At 43.1% G+C, this 15,799-nt stretch overlaps 1 protein-coding gene across 1 annotated transcript in view; it reads right to left on the bottom strand.

The window, feature by feature from the left end:
* antxr2a (ANTXR cell adhesion molecule 2a) overlaps nt 1–831 on the bottom strand; it is a 55,527-nt gene extending 54,696 nt beyond the window's left edge. Inside the window, exon 1 of the mRNA XM_079814054.1 lies at nt 328–831. Coding sequence (XP_079670180.1) covers nt 328–455 — 128 coding nt within the window. The 5' untranslated portion in view covers nt 456–831. The remainder of the gene's footprint in view (nt 1–327) is intronic.
* Between the last annotated feature and the right edge of the window lie 14,968 nt (nt 832–15,799).

The following is a 15,799-nucleotide window of genomic DNA, read 5'->3' as shown; positions in this document are numbered from 1 at the left end:
AGATAGATAGATAGATAGTCAGTCAAGACTTTATAAACAGAAGATGACAGCGTTTTTCCAACCACAACTAGTAGTGCAAGACACTAAAAATGATTTTTCCAGCCAAGTGTCTTGATGTGTGGCCCCTGGATGGTGCTAGTCGCCAGTAGTGTCTGACTGGCACTCATGTAAAATCAGGTCAAACTTTGCCCACAAACACGAGCCTGTACTGTATTGTGTTAACAATATGCAACCCCTAAACAGTATATCTGTGCGTTATACGTAGGCTAAATACATTTTGTCTGGAGAACTTTGACTTTGACAACATTTAAATTTCCGAGTACTTACCGGTCTAAAACAAAGTAAAGGTCGTAGGCGCCGTGACAAGAAGGGCTTTCGGCTTTAAAAGATGAAAAACATAAACAGAAGAAAAGCGTCGCCGTGGTTGCCACGGTCCAGAGAGTTTCCTTTGTCATGATGAGTTATGCATCCGCGGGATGAAAATCATAAGAATAGTCCTAAAAACCGACTTGAAAGGTGTTTTCTAATATGAAGTGACATAAAAGCAATGTCAAATTCAAAACAACAGCGCTGTGTCCCCCGGTTTGGCGCAACATACTCAACTTTATAGTGTTGCAGAAAAGTTCAACATCTTCCTGTGAAACATAACGACGTCACTACATCTGATTTCCTCACTTATCCGTTTACGCAACCCCTAAAACAAACTGGTCAGTGTCACCTTTTGCGAGCGATGACAGGAAAAAGGCAGGGTAATTGTTTGAAAAGTTGCTTGCGAGTTCGGGCAGTTCACCTAGTTTTTGGTGCGCATGCGCGTCCGCCCAGATGTTCAACAGGATTTTGAGGTCAAAATTCTGTTTGACTCGCGCGCACACACCCAGCAGCTGTAATCCTCAAACAGGATGTGTATTTGAATAGGACTATAAAAGTTACACTGCTTTCTTTTCTGTGGGATACTGATTGTATTTAGTAGGGATACTCTATTTAACAGTGATTGCAGACAGTAAACAGACAAGCCCTGTGTTAACTCCTGTATGTGGTAATATATGGCCTTGAGTCATGTTTTGTGATCTGCGTGGGGGAATTTTTATGTGCGTTAAATAATCCCTGAAGGTAATATATTCAAAACCAAATTTGGTTAATTATCAAGAGAGATTTTGCTTTAAGAACCAATCAGAGATAACATTAAGGCTAAAGTCACTTCCTATTTTATGACATTTGTAAATCTACCAGTTTTTTTTTGCTTCACAGCATGATCTGTGGCTTTGCTTAAAATGAGCCTTGTCTTTAAAAAAAAAAACTGTATTCAGTTTCTCTAGAATTAACGTATTATTAAGTATTAGTAACATTGCTTTGCTATGGTGTTTGATTAAGAAAGAAAATGCAAAGAAAAGTCTCCAGGTCTGAAAAGCTTTTTCAGCAAGGACGGGTGCTTCTTCTTATTATTATTATTATTATTATTATTAGTAGTAGTAGTATTATATTAAAATTCTTTGTATATAGGCTATGTATTCCTTATTTGCAAGTTGCTTTGAATAAAAGTGTCTGCTAAATCAATACATTTAATAATAATATGAATATTAATAATAACAACAGGCCTCTGAGAACTGAGTCTGTTAGAGAATTGTTTTACAAGTCTGCTTTTCCACTGCACCATGACAGGACACAATTAAGTTTCATTCACTTTTTTAATTGGCATAATTACCAGCATTGGTGGATTTGTGTGTGTGTGTGTGTGTGTGTGTGTGTGTGTGTGTGTGTGTGTGTGTGTGTGTGTGTGTGTGTGTGTGTGTGTGTGTGTGTGTGTGTGTGTGTGTGTGCATTTACTTTGATTACAACTCTTGAAAACAAATGGAATTTAATGATGGATTTATGCAAAGTGCAATATATATAATATCATGCTTTGAGTCGCATAAACCATCATAAACTACCATGAATTTTTAATAAGGCCGTGAATCAAACACAGTCAAATCTTCATAATTAACTTGGATTATATCGATAATTGTTATTTATCCAGATGATAGATCTGAAGTGGTATGGTAGTGTAAACACTGTTTGTGTTTTACATGCTTGATTATGGTGATGTACTGAAATTTCATAAAAGTTCTATTCCGTTGGTTTGTCATGGACATTTTAGTGGTAAGAATAATTGGAAATGACAGGGAAACAATTCAACTAATTGTGAAATGCACTGAGGTGTTGAAACTCATTATCAGAGGAGTCCATAACAAAAAAACAAAGGTATCCATAATTTCAGGCAACATTTTCTTCTCCTGTGAAACAGTAAACAACAGCCGAAAACAATATAGGCCTATATAGATTCACGCACACAAAGAAACATCTTTTTGGTAAACCCCCTGTTTCTTTGTTATGGGCAGGATGGATTTGTGCACATGTTAATATTTAGTCATTTTAACCCATAAGAACCCGGACCAATTTATCCTTTTAGGAAAATTATGGGGCATATAAAACAGGCTTAATGGACCACTTGTAACATGTTTCTGCAGTTGTTTTTGAAATACAACCCCTCCTTGTGAGAGATCTATAATGTTACACATTTGTGACATTGGACGTTTATGATACATTTTTTATGTTACATAAATGTCACATTGGGCATTTATTTCTCAGTTTAAAAAAAAATATTTAATAATTGTTTTGCTAAATAGCAGTTTTTTTTCAGTTTCTTTTCTTTTCCACAACATTTATCAAAATTATGCGTATTATTAAAAAATTATTAACAAAACATATCAAGCCATAGGCGAATCTTCCAACACTTATCCCCTGCTTGCTGATTTTAAGAATCATTGTTGCCAGTGAAATGTAGACATGCTAGTAGAGTCTGAAAACAGTTGCGTAACATTTTGTCAGCCACCATTGTATGTCATTTTGTCATTTTCCCAAGTATGCATGATTTTCTTGCATTTGGTGCAGATCATGTGCAGATCAATACCAATCAATATTTCAATTATATTAAACAGTGCTGTTAACATTTTTCTGAGTCCCAGATTTTATATAAAACAGAGAAAATATAGAACACTAAAAAAATTATTGAATCTGCTAAATTAATTGAGCAGCTCATTAATATTTTTCTTAATATGACAAATACATAACATCAAAATTCCACCAGCTGTTGTAAGGTTAACAGCCCGATGTGACATATATGTGACCACAATATTTTCGTAACTTGTTTTATATCAATTTGTTTAAGAAATGTATTAAAATCAGGTTAAGTGTAATCTATGATGAGTTATTAAAACGTTAGAATTGTTGCATGGGTTGAAACATACCTTTAGTAACAAAAACAAGCGTATTAAAAAATTGCTCACACTGCAACATGTGCTAACCAGACAAGCCACCATTTTGGAAATGTTGCCATGGCAACAAAAAATGCACAAATTGTCACATGACTGAACCTGGGTGTTCCTTATATGTCACTTAGGGACTTCCTGAGTTTAAATTTAGGGATATTGCTTTAAAAAGACCTTTCCAGATAATCACCAGTTTTTGTGACACCCGTGTCACTGTGGGTTCTTACGGTTAAATGTTTACACAGTTAAGAGTAGTGCAATGTAGTACAAAATGATCGTATAAGTTCAAATAATTAATTATTAGGAATTTTCAATTAATAGGTATTGAGAGCAAATTTATTTTGTAATTTTAATTGATTAATTTGACCTCTGAAAATGGGAGTGTACTGATGGGGTCTATATTACTATAAAATCTATATTACTTAGTATCTAATTTGTTTTGACAGCACATAAGTTGAACAGACCACCAGGAAGTCCCAGTGCACCCTATGACCGGTTCATCTCAGAAATGGGATATCCTGTTGGATATGCTATACAGACGGACCTCCATCAGTGTCATTCGTACCATCAGATAATCTTTCCCAGAGTGAGGCTAACACTCAACTAAGTCTGACCTGCACGTCTCCTCTCATCTCTTCTCTGCACCCTGAAAAGAGGGATGAATTGTGGCTGAATGGAGTTAATTGTTGCCATGGTTGGGCCTGTCATCTTAATGAGAGGATTCTGCAGAGTGCCTGCTCGTCCTTCCTCTTCTACGTGGAGCAGGCGTCCGTGAACGTGCCCAAGTAGGACTGAACAGGGGAAAATCAAAGCAGACAGGGCTGGGTTCATGAGGATTGACCTGTAAAAAAAGACTCAATCAGAGCAGGTAAAAGATGTCGGAAGAGGAGAGCGCTCGGACGTGCATGACAAGAGTGAGATACCACAACACATCCTGATCTGGCTATAGCGTTTTATTGATTTTCTCTGTTAAAAGGCTGTATAAATTGCAATGTAAAATAAATGATTTATATGATGCGGTAGACCTGTGCAAGTTGTTACGTACACTACCATTCAAAAGCCTGGGATGGTAAGAATGTTTAAAGTTTTTGAAAGAAGTCTAGCTCTCCGAGGCTTCATTTATTTGATCAAAAATACAATTAAATACTAGCCTGGATGCCAGCCGAATTTAGCCCCGCCCACAATTTTTTTTGCTCGGGCAATTCGGTCTGGACTCGCTCCATAGAGGAGGAATTATGCCCGAACAGAAACTGTTCGGACCAATGAAATTGTCAGGGCGGGCTTTAGACGATGATGGACAGATGATAAACAGTAACGTAATCATCCACGTCATCGAAGGCTCTTGGGTTGAATTTGCTCTTATCCTAAACGGAGAACTTGTTCGTATATGCATTCACCTTCACTATTTCTCTCAGAAACGATGATCGTGTTGGTAAGTACTCTGTATATCCTTAAATAATTTTATTACTGGCAAAGATCGTTTACACTCATCTTTTTCTTGTAACGTTACTTAATCCAGCGTGCGTGCAGACAGGGTTTCCAAGTGTTTTTGCAATGTCGCGCACAATTGCTACTCAAAACTATAGCCCAAAACAATAACTTTCCGGGGTGTTCTGTTGACATTTGACAACTAACGTTACGCGTCGCTCCGTTGCTCTGATTGGTTGTGGGTCTATCCAATTGAGGTCTTTCCTGGCTCGGTTGAAACACGCCCCATAATCAAAGCTCAATGGAGCGGTACCATACTCATATTCTGACTAGAATTGAGTATGGCCACGCCAGGCTAATTAAATACAGTAATATTGTAAAAAAATTAAAAAAATTATACAATTTGAAACAACTTAATTTTTTTATGGGCCTATATATTAAAATGTAATTTATTCCAGACATGTTGGCAAAGTTACATTTTGCCATTACTTCAGTCTTCAGTGTCACATGAACCTTCAGAAATCATTCTAATATGCTGATTTGCTGCTCAAGAAACATTTTTGGGATACATTTTTTCAGGACTCTTTGATGAATGGAAAGCATTTATTTGAAAATTTGAGATATTTTGAAATCTTTTGTAACATTAATAAGGGCCAGATTTACTAACAGTTTTCATCAGCGCAAACCCTCTTTTGCTGTTAAAAAACTAGGCTACTGTCAGGATTTACTAAAGTGAAAAATTAGTGCTGAAAAGGTGTGGCCACAGTTATTTTTGTGGCTGACCTTATTGCATGCATTTGTAGGAGTAACCCTTTCAGATGGAAAATGTATATTTAAATGTATTTAAATGAATCATCCAAGGTTACGTTGTGCACTCGTCAATTTACTGATGTTTGCGGAATTATTTACCGCCAGGGCCTGAAATTAACACCCGGCCACTCGCCAAATGCGGGTAAATTTTGCGATTGGCGGGTAAGACTGTCAATCTACCTGCCACTATAAGAATTGAGTGATTCATTGGGCAGTTTGAGAGGATGCGACTGCGTTCATGCGATCGGAAAGAAGATGAGGCCATTCTCTGACTACGTTGGGATGTGCGAGTATTAAACTTTTGGTGAGATGGGAGATAATAATGCAGCTGACGTAGACTACAGTACAATGGCAGTTGCACAGATGTGTGTGCGTCGTGTGCGTGTGCATGTTGGGAGTTGGGAAGCGGTGAGAAAGTGTCCGGTACGCGGTAACTTTACCAGTAATAATAATAATATTAATTTGGCTATATCTGGACTCAGATTAGCAGCAGTCAGTAGGCCTATGACTCTCTGTGACACGGGACATCAATGGATAAAAAGTTTTTGAAAAATGTATATTATAAGAGTTATTATTACTTATATTGACAGCACTTAAATGTGTATTCTTACAAGTTAAAGAACAATGTTTGTGGGACAAGTGGATTTTTGAAGGGGCAAATGAAAGAGAATTTTACTAGGCAGATTAAAACATCAATAACAAAAAACTAGGGAATCAACAAAATGCAAGAATGATTCTGCATTAATTTAGCGTAAGTGGCGATCGATAGTGGATAATAATATGTATCCTAATGTATAATAAACTGACGGTAACAATGTTGCGCTGTTGACGCTCGCGCAGCCTCTCGAGGCGAAATCAATGTTACTGAATGATTCAGCGCTTTGAATGAATCATTTGTATCAAAGATTCAATAACCTACCGGTATTCATAAACGACTGACTAATTCTTGAATGAATCATCCGTTTGAACGAATCGACTCAATGACTCGCTCATTAAAACGGTCACCTGCTGCCACCTACAGGTGGTTTACTTTCATGTTTAAACATTAAACATCCAACTTTTCTTATTTGTATATTCAAAACTATTTAAAAAAATCTCATAAAATGTTTTAATGCAGTTGTAATGTTTCAGATTAAATGATTTAATTTGATTGGTAACAGCCCTACAGTGTCTTATTATTCTAATTTAATTTATAGATCAAATTGTTCCAAGGCCAGCCGGGAGACATAGTCCCTCCAGCGTGTCCTCGGTCTTCCCCGGGGCCTCCTCCCGGTTGGACATGCCCGAAACACCTTCCCGGGAAGGCGTTCAGGAGGCATCCGGAACAGATGCCCGAGCCACCTCAGCTGTCCCCTCTCGATGTGGAGGAGCAGCGGCTCTACTCCGAGTTCCTCCCGAGTGACTGAGCTCCTCACCCTATCTCTAAGGGAGCGCCCAGCCACCCTGCGGAGAAAGCTCATTTCGGCCGCCTGTATCCGGGATCTTGTCCTTTCGGTCATGACCCAAAGCTCATGACCATAGGTGAGAGTAGGAACGTAGATTGACCGGTAAATCGAGAGCTTTGCCTTACGGCTTAGCTCTTTCTTCACCACGACAGACCGGTACATCGACCGCATTACTGCAGAAGCTGCACCGATCCGTCTGTCAATCTCCCGTTCCATCCTCCCCTCACTCGTGAACAAGACCCCTAGATACTTAAACTCCTCCACTTGGGGCAGGAACTCTCCACCAACCTGGAGTGGGCAAGCCACCCTTTTCCGACTGAGGACCATGGCCTCGGATTTGGAGGTGCTGATCCCCATCCCAGCCGCTTCACACTCGGCTGCAAACCGTCCCAATGCATGCTGAAGGTCCTGGTTAGAAGGGGCCAACACGACAACGTCATCCGCAAAGAGCAGAGACGAAACCGTGTGGTCCCCAAACCTGACACCCTCCGGCCCTTGGCTGCGCCTAGAAATTCTGTCCATAAAAATTATGAACAGAACCGGCGACAAAGGGCAGCCCTGCCGGAGTCCAACATGCACCGGGAACAAGTCTGACTTACTGCCGGCAATGCGGACCAAACTCCTGCTTCGGTCATACAGGGACCGGACAGCCCTCAGCAAAGGACCCCGGACCCCATATTCCCCCAGCACCCTCCACAGGATGCCGCGAGGGACACAGTCGAATGCCTTCTCCAAATCCACAAAACAAATGTGGACTGGTTGGGCAAACTCCCATGAACCCTCCAGCACCCTGTAGAGGGTATAGAGCTGGTCCAGTGTTCCGCGACCAGGACGAAAACCACACTGTTCCTCCTGAATCCGAGGTTCCACTATCGGCCGGATTCTCCTCTCCAGTACCCTGGCATAGACTTTCCCAGGGAGGCTGAGAAGTGTGATCCCCCTATAGTTGGAACACACCCTCCGGTCCCCCTTCTTAAAAAGAGGGACCACCACCCCGGTCTGCCATCCCAGAGGCACTGTCCCCGACCGCCACGCGATGCTGCAGAGGCGTGTCAGCCAAGACAGCCCCACAACATCCAGAGACTTGAGGTACTCAGGGCGGATCTCATCCACCCCCGGTGCCTTGCCACCGAGGAGTTTCTTGACCACCTCGGTGACTTCAGCCCGGGTGATGGACGAGTCCTCCTCTGAGCCCCCAGCCTCTGCTTCCTCAATGGAAGACGTGACGGCGGGATTGAGGAGATCCTCGAAGTATTCCTTCCACCGTCCGACAACATCCCCAGTCGAGGTCAACAGCCGGGCGGCCACTGTAAACAGCGTTGGTAGGGCACTGCTTCCCCCTCCTGAGGCGCCGGACGGTTTGCCAGAATCTCTTCGAGGCCAGCCGATAGTCTTTTTCCATGGCCTCACCGAACTCCTCCCAGGCCCGAGTTTTTGCCTCCACGACCACCCGGGCTGCAGTCCGTTTAGCCTGTCGGTACCTGTCAGCTGCCTCAGGAGTCCCACAAGCCAGCCAGGCCCGATAGGACTCCTTCTTCAGCTTGACGGCATCCCTTACTTCCGGTGTCCACCACCGGGTTCGGGGATTGCCGCCTCGACAGGCACCGGAGACCTTGCGTCCACAGCTCCGAGCAGCCGCTTTGACAATGGAGGTGGAGAACATGGTCCACTCGGACTCAATATCTCCAGCCTCCCTCGGGATCCGGTCGAAGCTCTGCCGGAGGCAGGAGTTGAAGATCTCTCTGACAGGAGACTCGGCCAAACGTTCCCAGCAGACCCTCACAGTACGTTTGGGTCTACCGAGTCTATCCAGCTTCCTCCCCCGCCATCGGATCCAACTCACCACCAGGTGGTGATCAGTTGACAGCTCCGCCCCTCTCTTCACCCGAGTGTCCAAGACATACGGCCGCAGATCAGATGAAACGACCACAAAGTCGATCATTGACCTACGACCTAGGGTGTCCTGGTGCCATGTGCACTGATGGACACCCTTATGCTTGAACATGTGTTCGTTATGGACAAAATGTAACTAGCACAGAAGTCCAATAACTGAACACCACTCGGGTTCAGATCAGGGGGGCCGTTCCTCCCAATCACGCCCCTCCAGGTTTCACTGTCATTGCCCACGTGGGCGTTGAAGTCCCCCAGTAGAACGACGGAGTCCCCAGTCGGAGCACTTTCCAGCACCCCTCCCAGGGACACCAAGAAGGCCGGGTACTCCGCACTGCTGTTCGGCCCACAGGCACAAACGACAGTGAGAGACCTATCCCCGAGCCGAAGCCGCAGGGAAACGACCCTCTCGTTCACCGGGGTAAACTCCAACACATGGCAGCAGAGCTGGGGGGCTATAAGCAAACCCACACCAGCCCGCCGCCTCTCACCATGGGCAACTCCAGAGTGGTAAAGAGTCCATCCCCTCTCGAGGAGTGTGGTTCCAGAGCCCAAGCCATGCGTGGAGGTGATTCCGACTATCTCTAGTCGGAACCTCTCAACCTCACGCACAAGCTCAGGCTCTTTCCCCGCCAGCGAGGTGACATTCCATGTCCCAAGAGCCAGTTTCCGTGTCCAGGGATCGGGTCGTCTAGGCCCCCGCCCTCGACTGCTGCCCGATTCGCTTTGCACCGGCCCCTTACGGTCCCTCCCGTGAGTGGTGGGCCCACGGGAAGGTGTCCCCACGTCGCTCCTTCGGGCTGAGCCCGGCCGGACCCCGTGGGGGAAGGCCCGGCCACCAGGCGCTCGCATACGAGCCCCAACCCCAGGCCTGGCTCCAGGGTGGGGCCCCGGCTGCGCCATACCGGGCGACGTCACGGTCCTCCTTCTTTTTGTCATCATAAGGGGTTTGTGAACTGCTCTTAGTCTGACCCGTCACCTAGGACCTGTTTGCCTTGGGAGACCCTACCAGGGGCATATAGCCCCGGACAACATAGCTCCAAGGGTCATTCGGGTACTCAAACCCCTCCACCACGTTAAGGTGGCAGTCCATGGAGGAGATGAAAATGCCCTTTATAAAAGGTAAAAATATCAAAGATGTGCAGATTTAAATATGTCAAAGCTGATTGAACACTGTTGAGAATATTTCTTCAGAATAAATTATATTTACAACACACACACAAAAATCCGGACAAGCATGTGAACAGGCTTAATGTCGAGGAGAAAAAAAAGTGGCTGGTAAAAAGTCACTGTTGGTGGTCAAAAAAGTTAATTTCAGGCCCTGTTTACCGCCCAAAAAAAACATGGCTTAGGCCCCGTCCACACCAAGCCAGAGCTTTCCCTATCCAATCTTTTCCCCCCCTCGTTTCAAGAAATATCCTCGTACACACGAGAGCACTAAAATCGACTCAAAACGATGTAGTATTAGTGATGGGCAGACCGAGGCTTCGTGAAGCACTGAAACAGTTGAAGCAAATGTGCCATATTGTTTCGAAGCTTCAAATCAATCCGACACGCGTCTCTACGGTGACATCTAGTGGTCACTTGTATGTATTGATCTGAAATACCTTGACAATGATCCATGTAAAAAACAAAACAAAAAAAAAAAACAGTAAAAAACAGTTTTTAACATGTCTTGTGGTCGTGAAAAATGAACATTAATAAAATAAATAAAGCCAGAATGTGTCACATTTGTTGCATTACATTTTTATTCAAAACTATGATTTGCTCTGCTGTTGAAGGAGTTAGCTGACTTCTTTTTTTACATATAATTTCTCCAGCCTTTGAAAAATCCTCTCACATGGGACACTTGTTGTCCTCTGCACCCTCCAAAATGCCAGGATGAGTGCTGCTCAAATGGTGCATGAAGGCTAGCTGCCTATCACAATACACATATCTCACTTTATTTGGTGTTTCCAAATGGAAATTAACCCACACCACAGATGTACGGCATCTCTTGTAATGGACAATAACAAAGATAACTTCCTGATTAACAACATCCTCATGCTGGGAAAATTTTATATAGCCTACACAAATGCAAGTTCTTAAAGGTGAAACCAAGATTTTATTAATTTCATAATGAGTTTAACTCTTATACAAAAGCGCTCAAAGTTATGAAACCAGAGGGCATGCTCAGTAATGCAGTGTGACACTTACAAGATTTTGCAAAGAAAGAGTTAAAACAGGGCTTATATAGGCAGGGCTTAACAAGCTAATGACACATAGCTGAACCTAATCACAACATAATGAGTCCATGATGAGATAGCCCAGAAGTCGGGAGCAAAGTCCTCTGGTGGAGATTATGAGCACTCACCCTGGCAGATGTGACAGACAGTGATGCGCGGGTCAATGTATAAACAACCCGCACCCGACCGACGTTTTCAACTAACCCGCCCGCAACTCGGACCGCAAAAAAAAGAAGAAAATATTGTACCCGACCCGCTTCCTGACCCGCATTTTTTAAAAGTAGTAAATGCTCATCGTAGCTCATTGGGCCATTGAGAAAATGTTTCAGGCCCTGGCGTGGTGCTCAGAGGTGCAGCGGCGAGAGCAGGCAGTTCTTGAGGCGGCCCATCATTTTCCATTTCAGCTCCAGATGCATATTATTGATGAACGCGATGTTTATGTTTCGACCCGGCTTGAAGAATTCATCAGCCCACATTTGGAAAACATTTGGAAAAGTGTGAAAGCCCTTAGGAGCGCAAACTGTTATTTTTCTGAATGCTGTATGATATAGCCTAGTGTTATGTAATACAGGCTTGATTTTTATCATTTATTTCGTTTAATTTTCTTAACAATTAAGATGCTGCATGTGTTTATCCAGTCTAATCGAAGTGTGCGTCTCTCCCCCGACTTTCCCAACAAAAATCCCGCCCCCTCTCAGAAAATACATAAAACTGACTTTAAATGCGTTTAAAAGTAGCCTATTAAAATGGTACAATGGCATTGCTCAGTTCAACGTTTTGGGAAATCGGGCATTTTGTCCCGCGTCAGCATTTATTCAAAAGTTAATAACGCTCAACATTCAAAAGGTAAATAAGGATTTATTGACGATCCGACCGACCGTGACCCGAATATCATTAAAAATATTTTTGGATGACTCGTAACCGCGGGTAACCGCGGGTGGCCGCGGGCACCCGCTCATTTTGGATCAACCCGCGCATCACTGGTGACAGATAGCATGTTAAAGGGGTGGTAAACAACGATTTCACTATTCTAACTTTAGCTAGCATGTAATGTTGCTGCTTGAGCATAAACAACATCTGCAAAGTTACAACGTTCAAAGTTTAAAGCAAAGGGAGATATTTGCTTTTAAAGAAATCAGTTTCTAAGAACTACAGCAAACGGCCAGTAGGCGACTACAGACATTCCTCCAGGGTTGGTGACATCAACAGGCTCAATATTTACATAAACCCCTCCTCCGAGAATATTAAATAAGGGGGGGTGAGGCCATTTTGTATCGCAGCGCTGTTGTGGTATAGTTACAACACTTAGGCTGGAGTGTTGTTGCCGCGATGCCGAGGAAACGCTGTTATTTTCATCCGGATTGCAGGTCTGGGGTACTTGCTTTGTTCAGCCTTCATAGGGACAGGGGTGCGTTGCAGAGCGTTTAACATACAGCATGTTATATGCAAGTGTGTTTGAGACGGAGGGAAACAGGCGCGTGCGGGGCTCCAGCAGCACATCTAACAGAGGAAAACATCCACAATGTTCGCGAGTTCAATGCCAGATTTGCACAACGTCAGCGCGCCGAGACAAACGCGGCCAGTGCGTGAATGCACGACGCGCGCGGCGCGGGGCTCCCTCCCGCAGCCCATTCCACGGAGGACAACTTTCACAATGTTCGCGAGTTCAATGCAGGAATCACACAACGGCTTGTCCTGAAAGCTGGATTTACAAACAGAAGCTGTTTACGGGCCACAACCTGTAAGTCTGATTTATATTTCATCGATGTGTTTTCCTGTAATATGTTGTAGCAAGGAAGTAAACAGATGACAACACTGTTCTGCAAACCAGTCTGTTAAATGCTCATTCATACTTAACGTTATCCGACGAACACCTAACGTTACAAACACTTACGTTAAAATCTCAACAGCGAACCTGGCATTAGTGTAAATGATTCTTTGATTAGAGCTTTTATGTATTATTTATCTACAGGCATGCTAAACATGGTTCTGTGTGTGATTTGGCTAACTTACTAGTTAAAGCCAGTGCTTAGTGTTCGTTTTGGGTTAATAGTTCTTGCGACAGATATTTGGCTATAATCGTTCTAAAAATACAAAAGTAACAGTGCCATTCAGTAGCGATCACTATAGATCCGCAGTCTTTACTCTTGAGGAATGAACAGGTTGAACAGGTTCTGCTCGATCATCTTCACTAAAATGTTCTGGGTCTGATTCGGGCTCAGATTGGTATGTTTTTATTGACGCAATGGTTTAATACTGGCTAATACTGACCAAAGCACAGTCTACCGGTAAAGGGCGTGGCGTTTCCGACAAACATGCACTGCGGTTAGCGAATCAGAACACACTAGGCCAGCTAACCAATCAGAGCCCACTTCGTATTTTTGAGGGACTGGCTTCATACAACCCGGAACGCATCAGACCGTTTTACAAGGAGGGACAGAGCAGTGTAGAATAAAGGTCAAATATATGAAAAATAATGCAATTTTTTTTTAAACGAAGCATGAACACAACTACACTAGATCGTGTACATTGACCTTCTTTCCTGGAAGTGCTACGCTTTCGGGGCTGTTGGACATGGTGTTGTATTTGAGGTAAAAAATTATATAAATACTGTTCGGTTTATCGCACAAACCGATCGTTTCGTGTCTTAAGACATGAATGTGTCGTCACGAGCCGCATGGATTAATTTGAAGTTGTCTGTGCATGTTTTTTTTACCCTAATAGAATTAGACCCCATTGACATGCATTCTATAGCCGCGTTTCCACCGCAGGAACTTTCCCCCGGAACCAGGAACTTTGGGGGGGAACTCGGTGTGTTTCGACCGCAGGAACTAGGGTCTAAATGAAGTTCCGGGTAAATATTTCCCCCTCCAAACGGCCCTGCTTGCGAGGTGGTACTTTTGAAAAGGTCTGGAACTTTCGGGGGTGGGACTTGGGCGCTGAACATGCTGATTGGTTGAGCTCTCGCAGCATTTTTTTCCCCACCGCCATTTTTACAAGTTTTTTGCAGGTGGGTTCTGCGTTCAGTAAATATTTTCTTTGCAACAATGGAGTTCAACAAAAAAATTCGACCGACGACTAGGTTCAGGCTTTGAGCATATATGCGGAGGAGGACATCCAGCGGGAATTGGAAACGGCGACCCGCAATGAAAAGGTATAACGTTACCTGAAGATATCGACTCGGTTCCAGTCACACTGGAAAACAGTGCAGAGAGAGGTTAAAGAAATTAAGACAAGATTACAAGAAATTAAAGGATCATAACAACCGGAGCGGTTCCGACCGGCGTATCAACAAGTGGCATGACCGCCTGGACGCATTGTTGGGACACAGACCGTCCTTTTCTAGGGCAGCGGTAAAGAAAGACTCGGCTAGTGCGTTGTTGGAAACCATCCCGGAATCCGAGTGGGTTGAAGGTAAATATCTCATCTTGGTATCATCTATTAAACTCGTTGCAGTGTAACGTTGCAGTAACTTTTTTCAACGTGCTTTTCCAGACGTAACGGGTGGCCCTGATGAATTGCAGGCAACGGAGACCAGCGTGTTTTCCCCGCGGTCACCAGTACGTTAGCCCTCGTCCCGTGTCTCCTGCCGAAACACACACATGCCAGAGGTATAAAGCTGACAAAATGTGTAACTTATATATTTAAAAACTGATGTGTAATCCATAATGGTTTTGAGTAGTTTTGTTGTTTTTAATTGTAAACTTAAATTGCCAATGATAGAAATTGCACACTGGGCATTGTTCAAGCTGGGCAAGCAATTGTTCATTATTTGTAGTGAAAACACTAAATAATTAATTGATGGTTTCTATTGTTTCATGGTTGCCTTGTGTATTAATTTCCATGTGTTTCTGTGCAATTTTTCTACTTAGGGAAAAGGGACTGACTTTTTTTGATGCACTGAGGGACATTGAGGATGCTAACCGGGCCGTCCTGCAGCATGGACAAGAACAGCGAGACCAATATATTCAGCTGTTACTGGAGAGCCAGGCCGAGGAGAGATGAGGAGGCAAGAGCTGGCATTCCACCAGTCAGAAGCGGAAGAAAGCAGACGGCAGCAGAGGGACTTTCAGACCGGGTTTCTGTCTGTTCTTGGACAGTTTGTCCAGTTGTTCAAGAAGTAGCCACAATGACCAGCCGCTTGAATGAAGCATTTGCTCTACCACATTTGTACTTTATATATTGTACGTGTTGGCACAGCTCTTGGACAGGTTACTGAAAAATACACTTTTTTATATTGTTGTTTTCACATTTTATAATTTCATTTTATTGTTCTAGTAATTTATTTGTCTTTGCACACTTATTTTAATTTTGTAAGAACTAATCTGTCTAAAATAAAGTCAAATGTGTAAAATGTCACTGTGTCTTTAATTTCCACATTCTAACTATATAACCACTTTCTAATTGTAGTGTTGGAAGCAAATAAAAGGGCTGCTGCTCGCAAGTCTTTCTGAATATGCACATAAACAGATCTAGAAAACCCAAATATTATATTTTTAAATGTATAACTATGTGAATGTAGTATAATAACTTATAACCACAACTTAAGTGAAGCCATTCGTGTGGTCCTGCTTCATTTCAAATTTGAGGAAGAAGTCTCTAAAATTATGCATTTAATGAAGCATATTGTAATACTAGTCATGTGATTTTTTTTTTTTTTTTTTTTGTGAATGCTAAGAGATGTTATTGTGATAAA

The sequence above is a fragment of the Gobio gobio genome, assembly GCF_949357685.1.
Source record: "Gobio gobio genome assembly, chromosome: 4".
Lineage (NCBI taxonomy): Eukaryota > Metazoa > Chordata > Actinopteri > Cypriniformes > Gobionidae > Gobio > Gobio gobio.
This window is presented reverse-complemented; position numbering and strand designations above follow the sequence as displayed.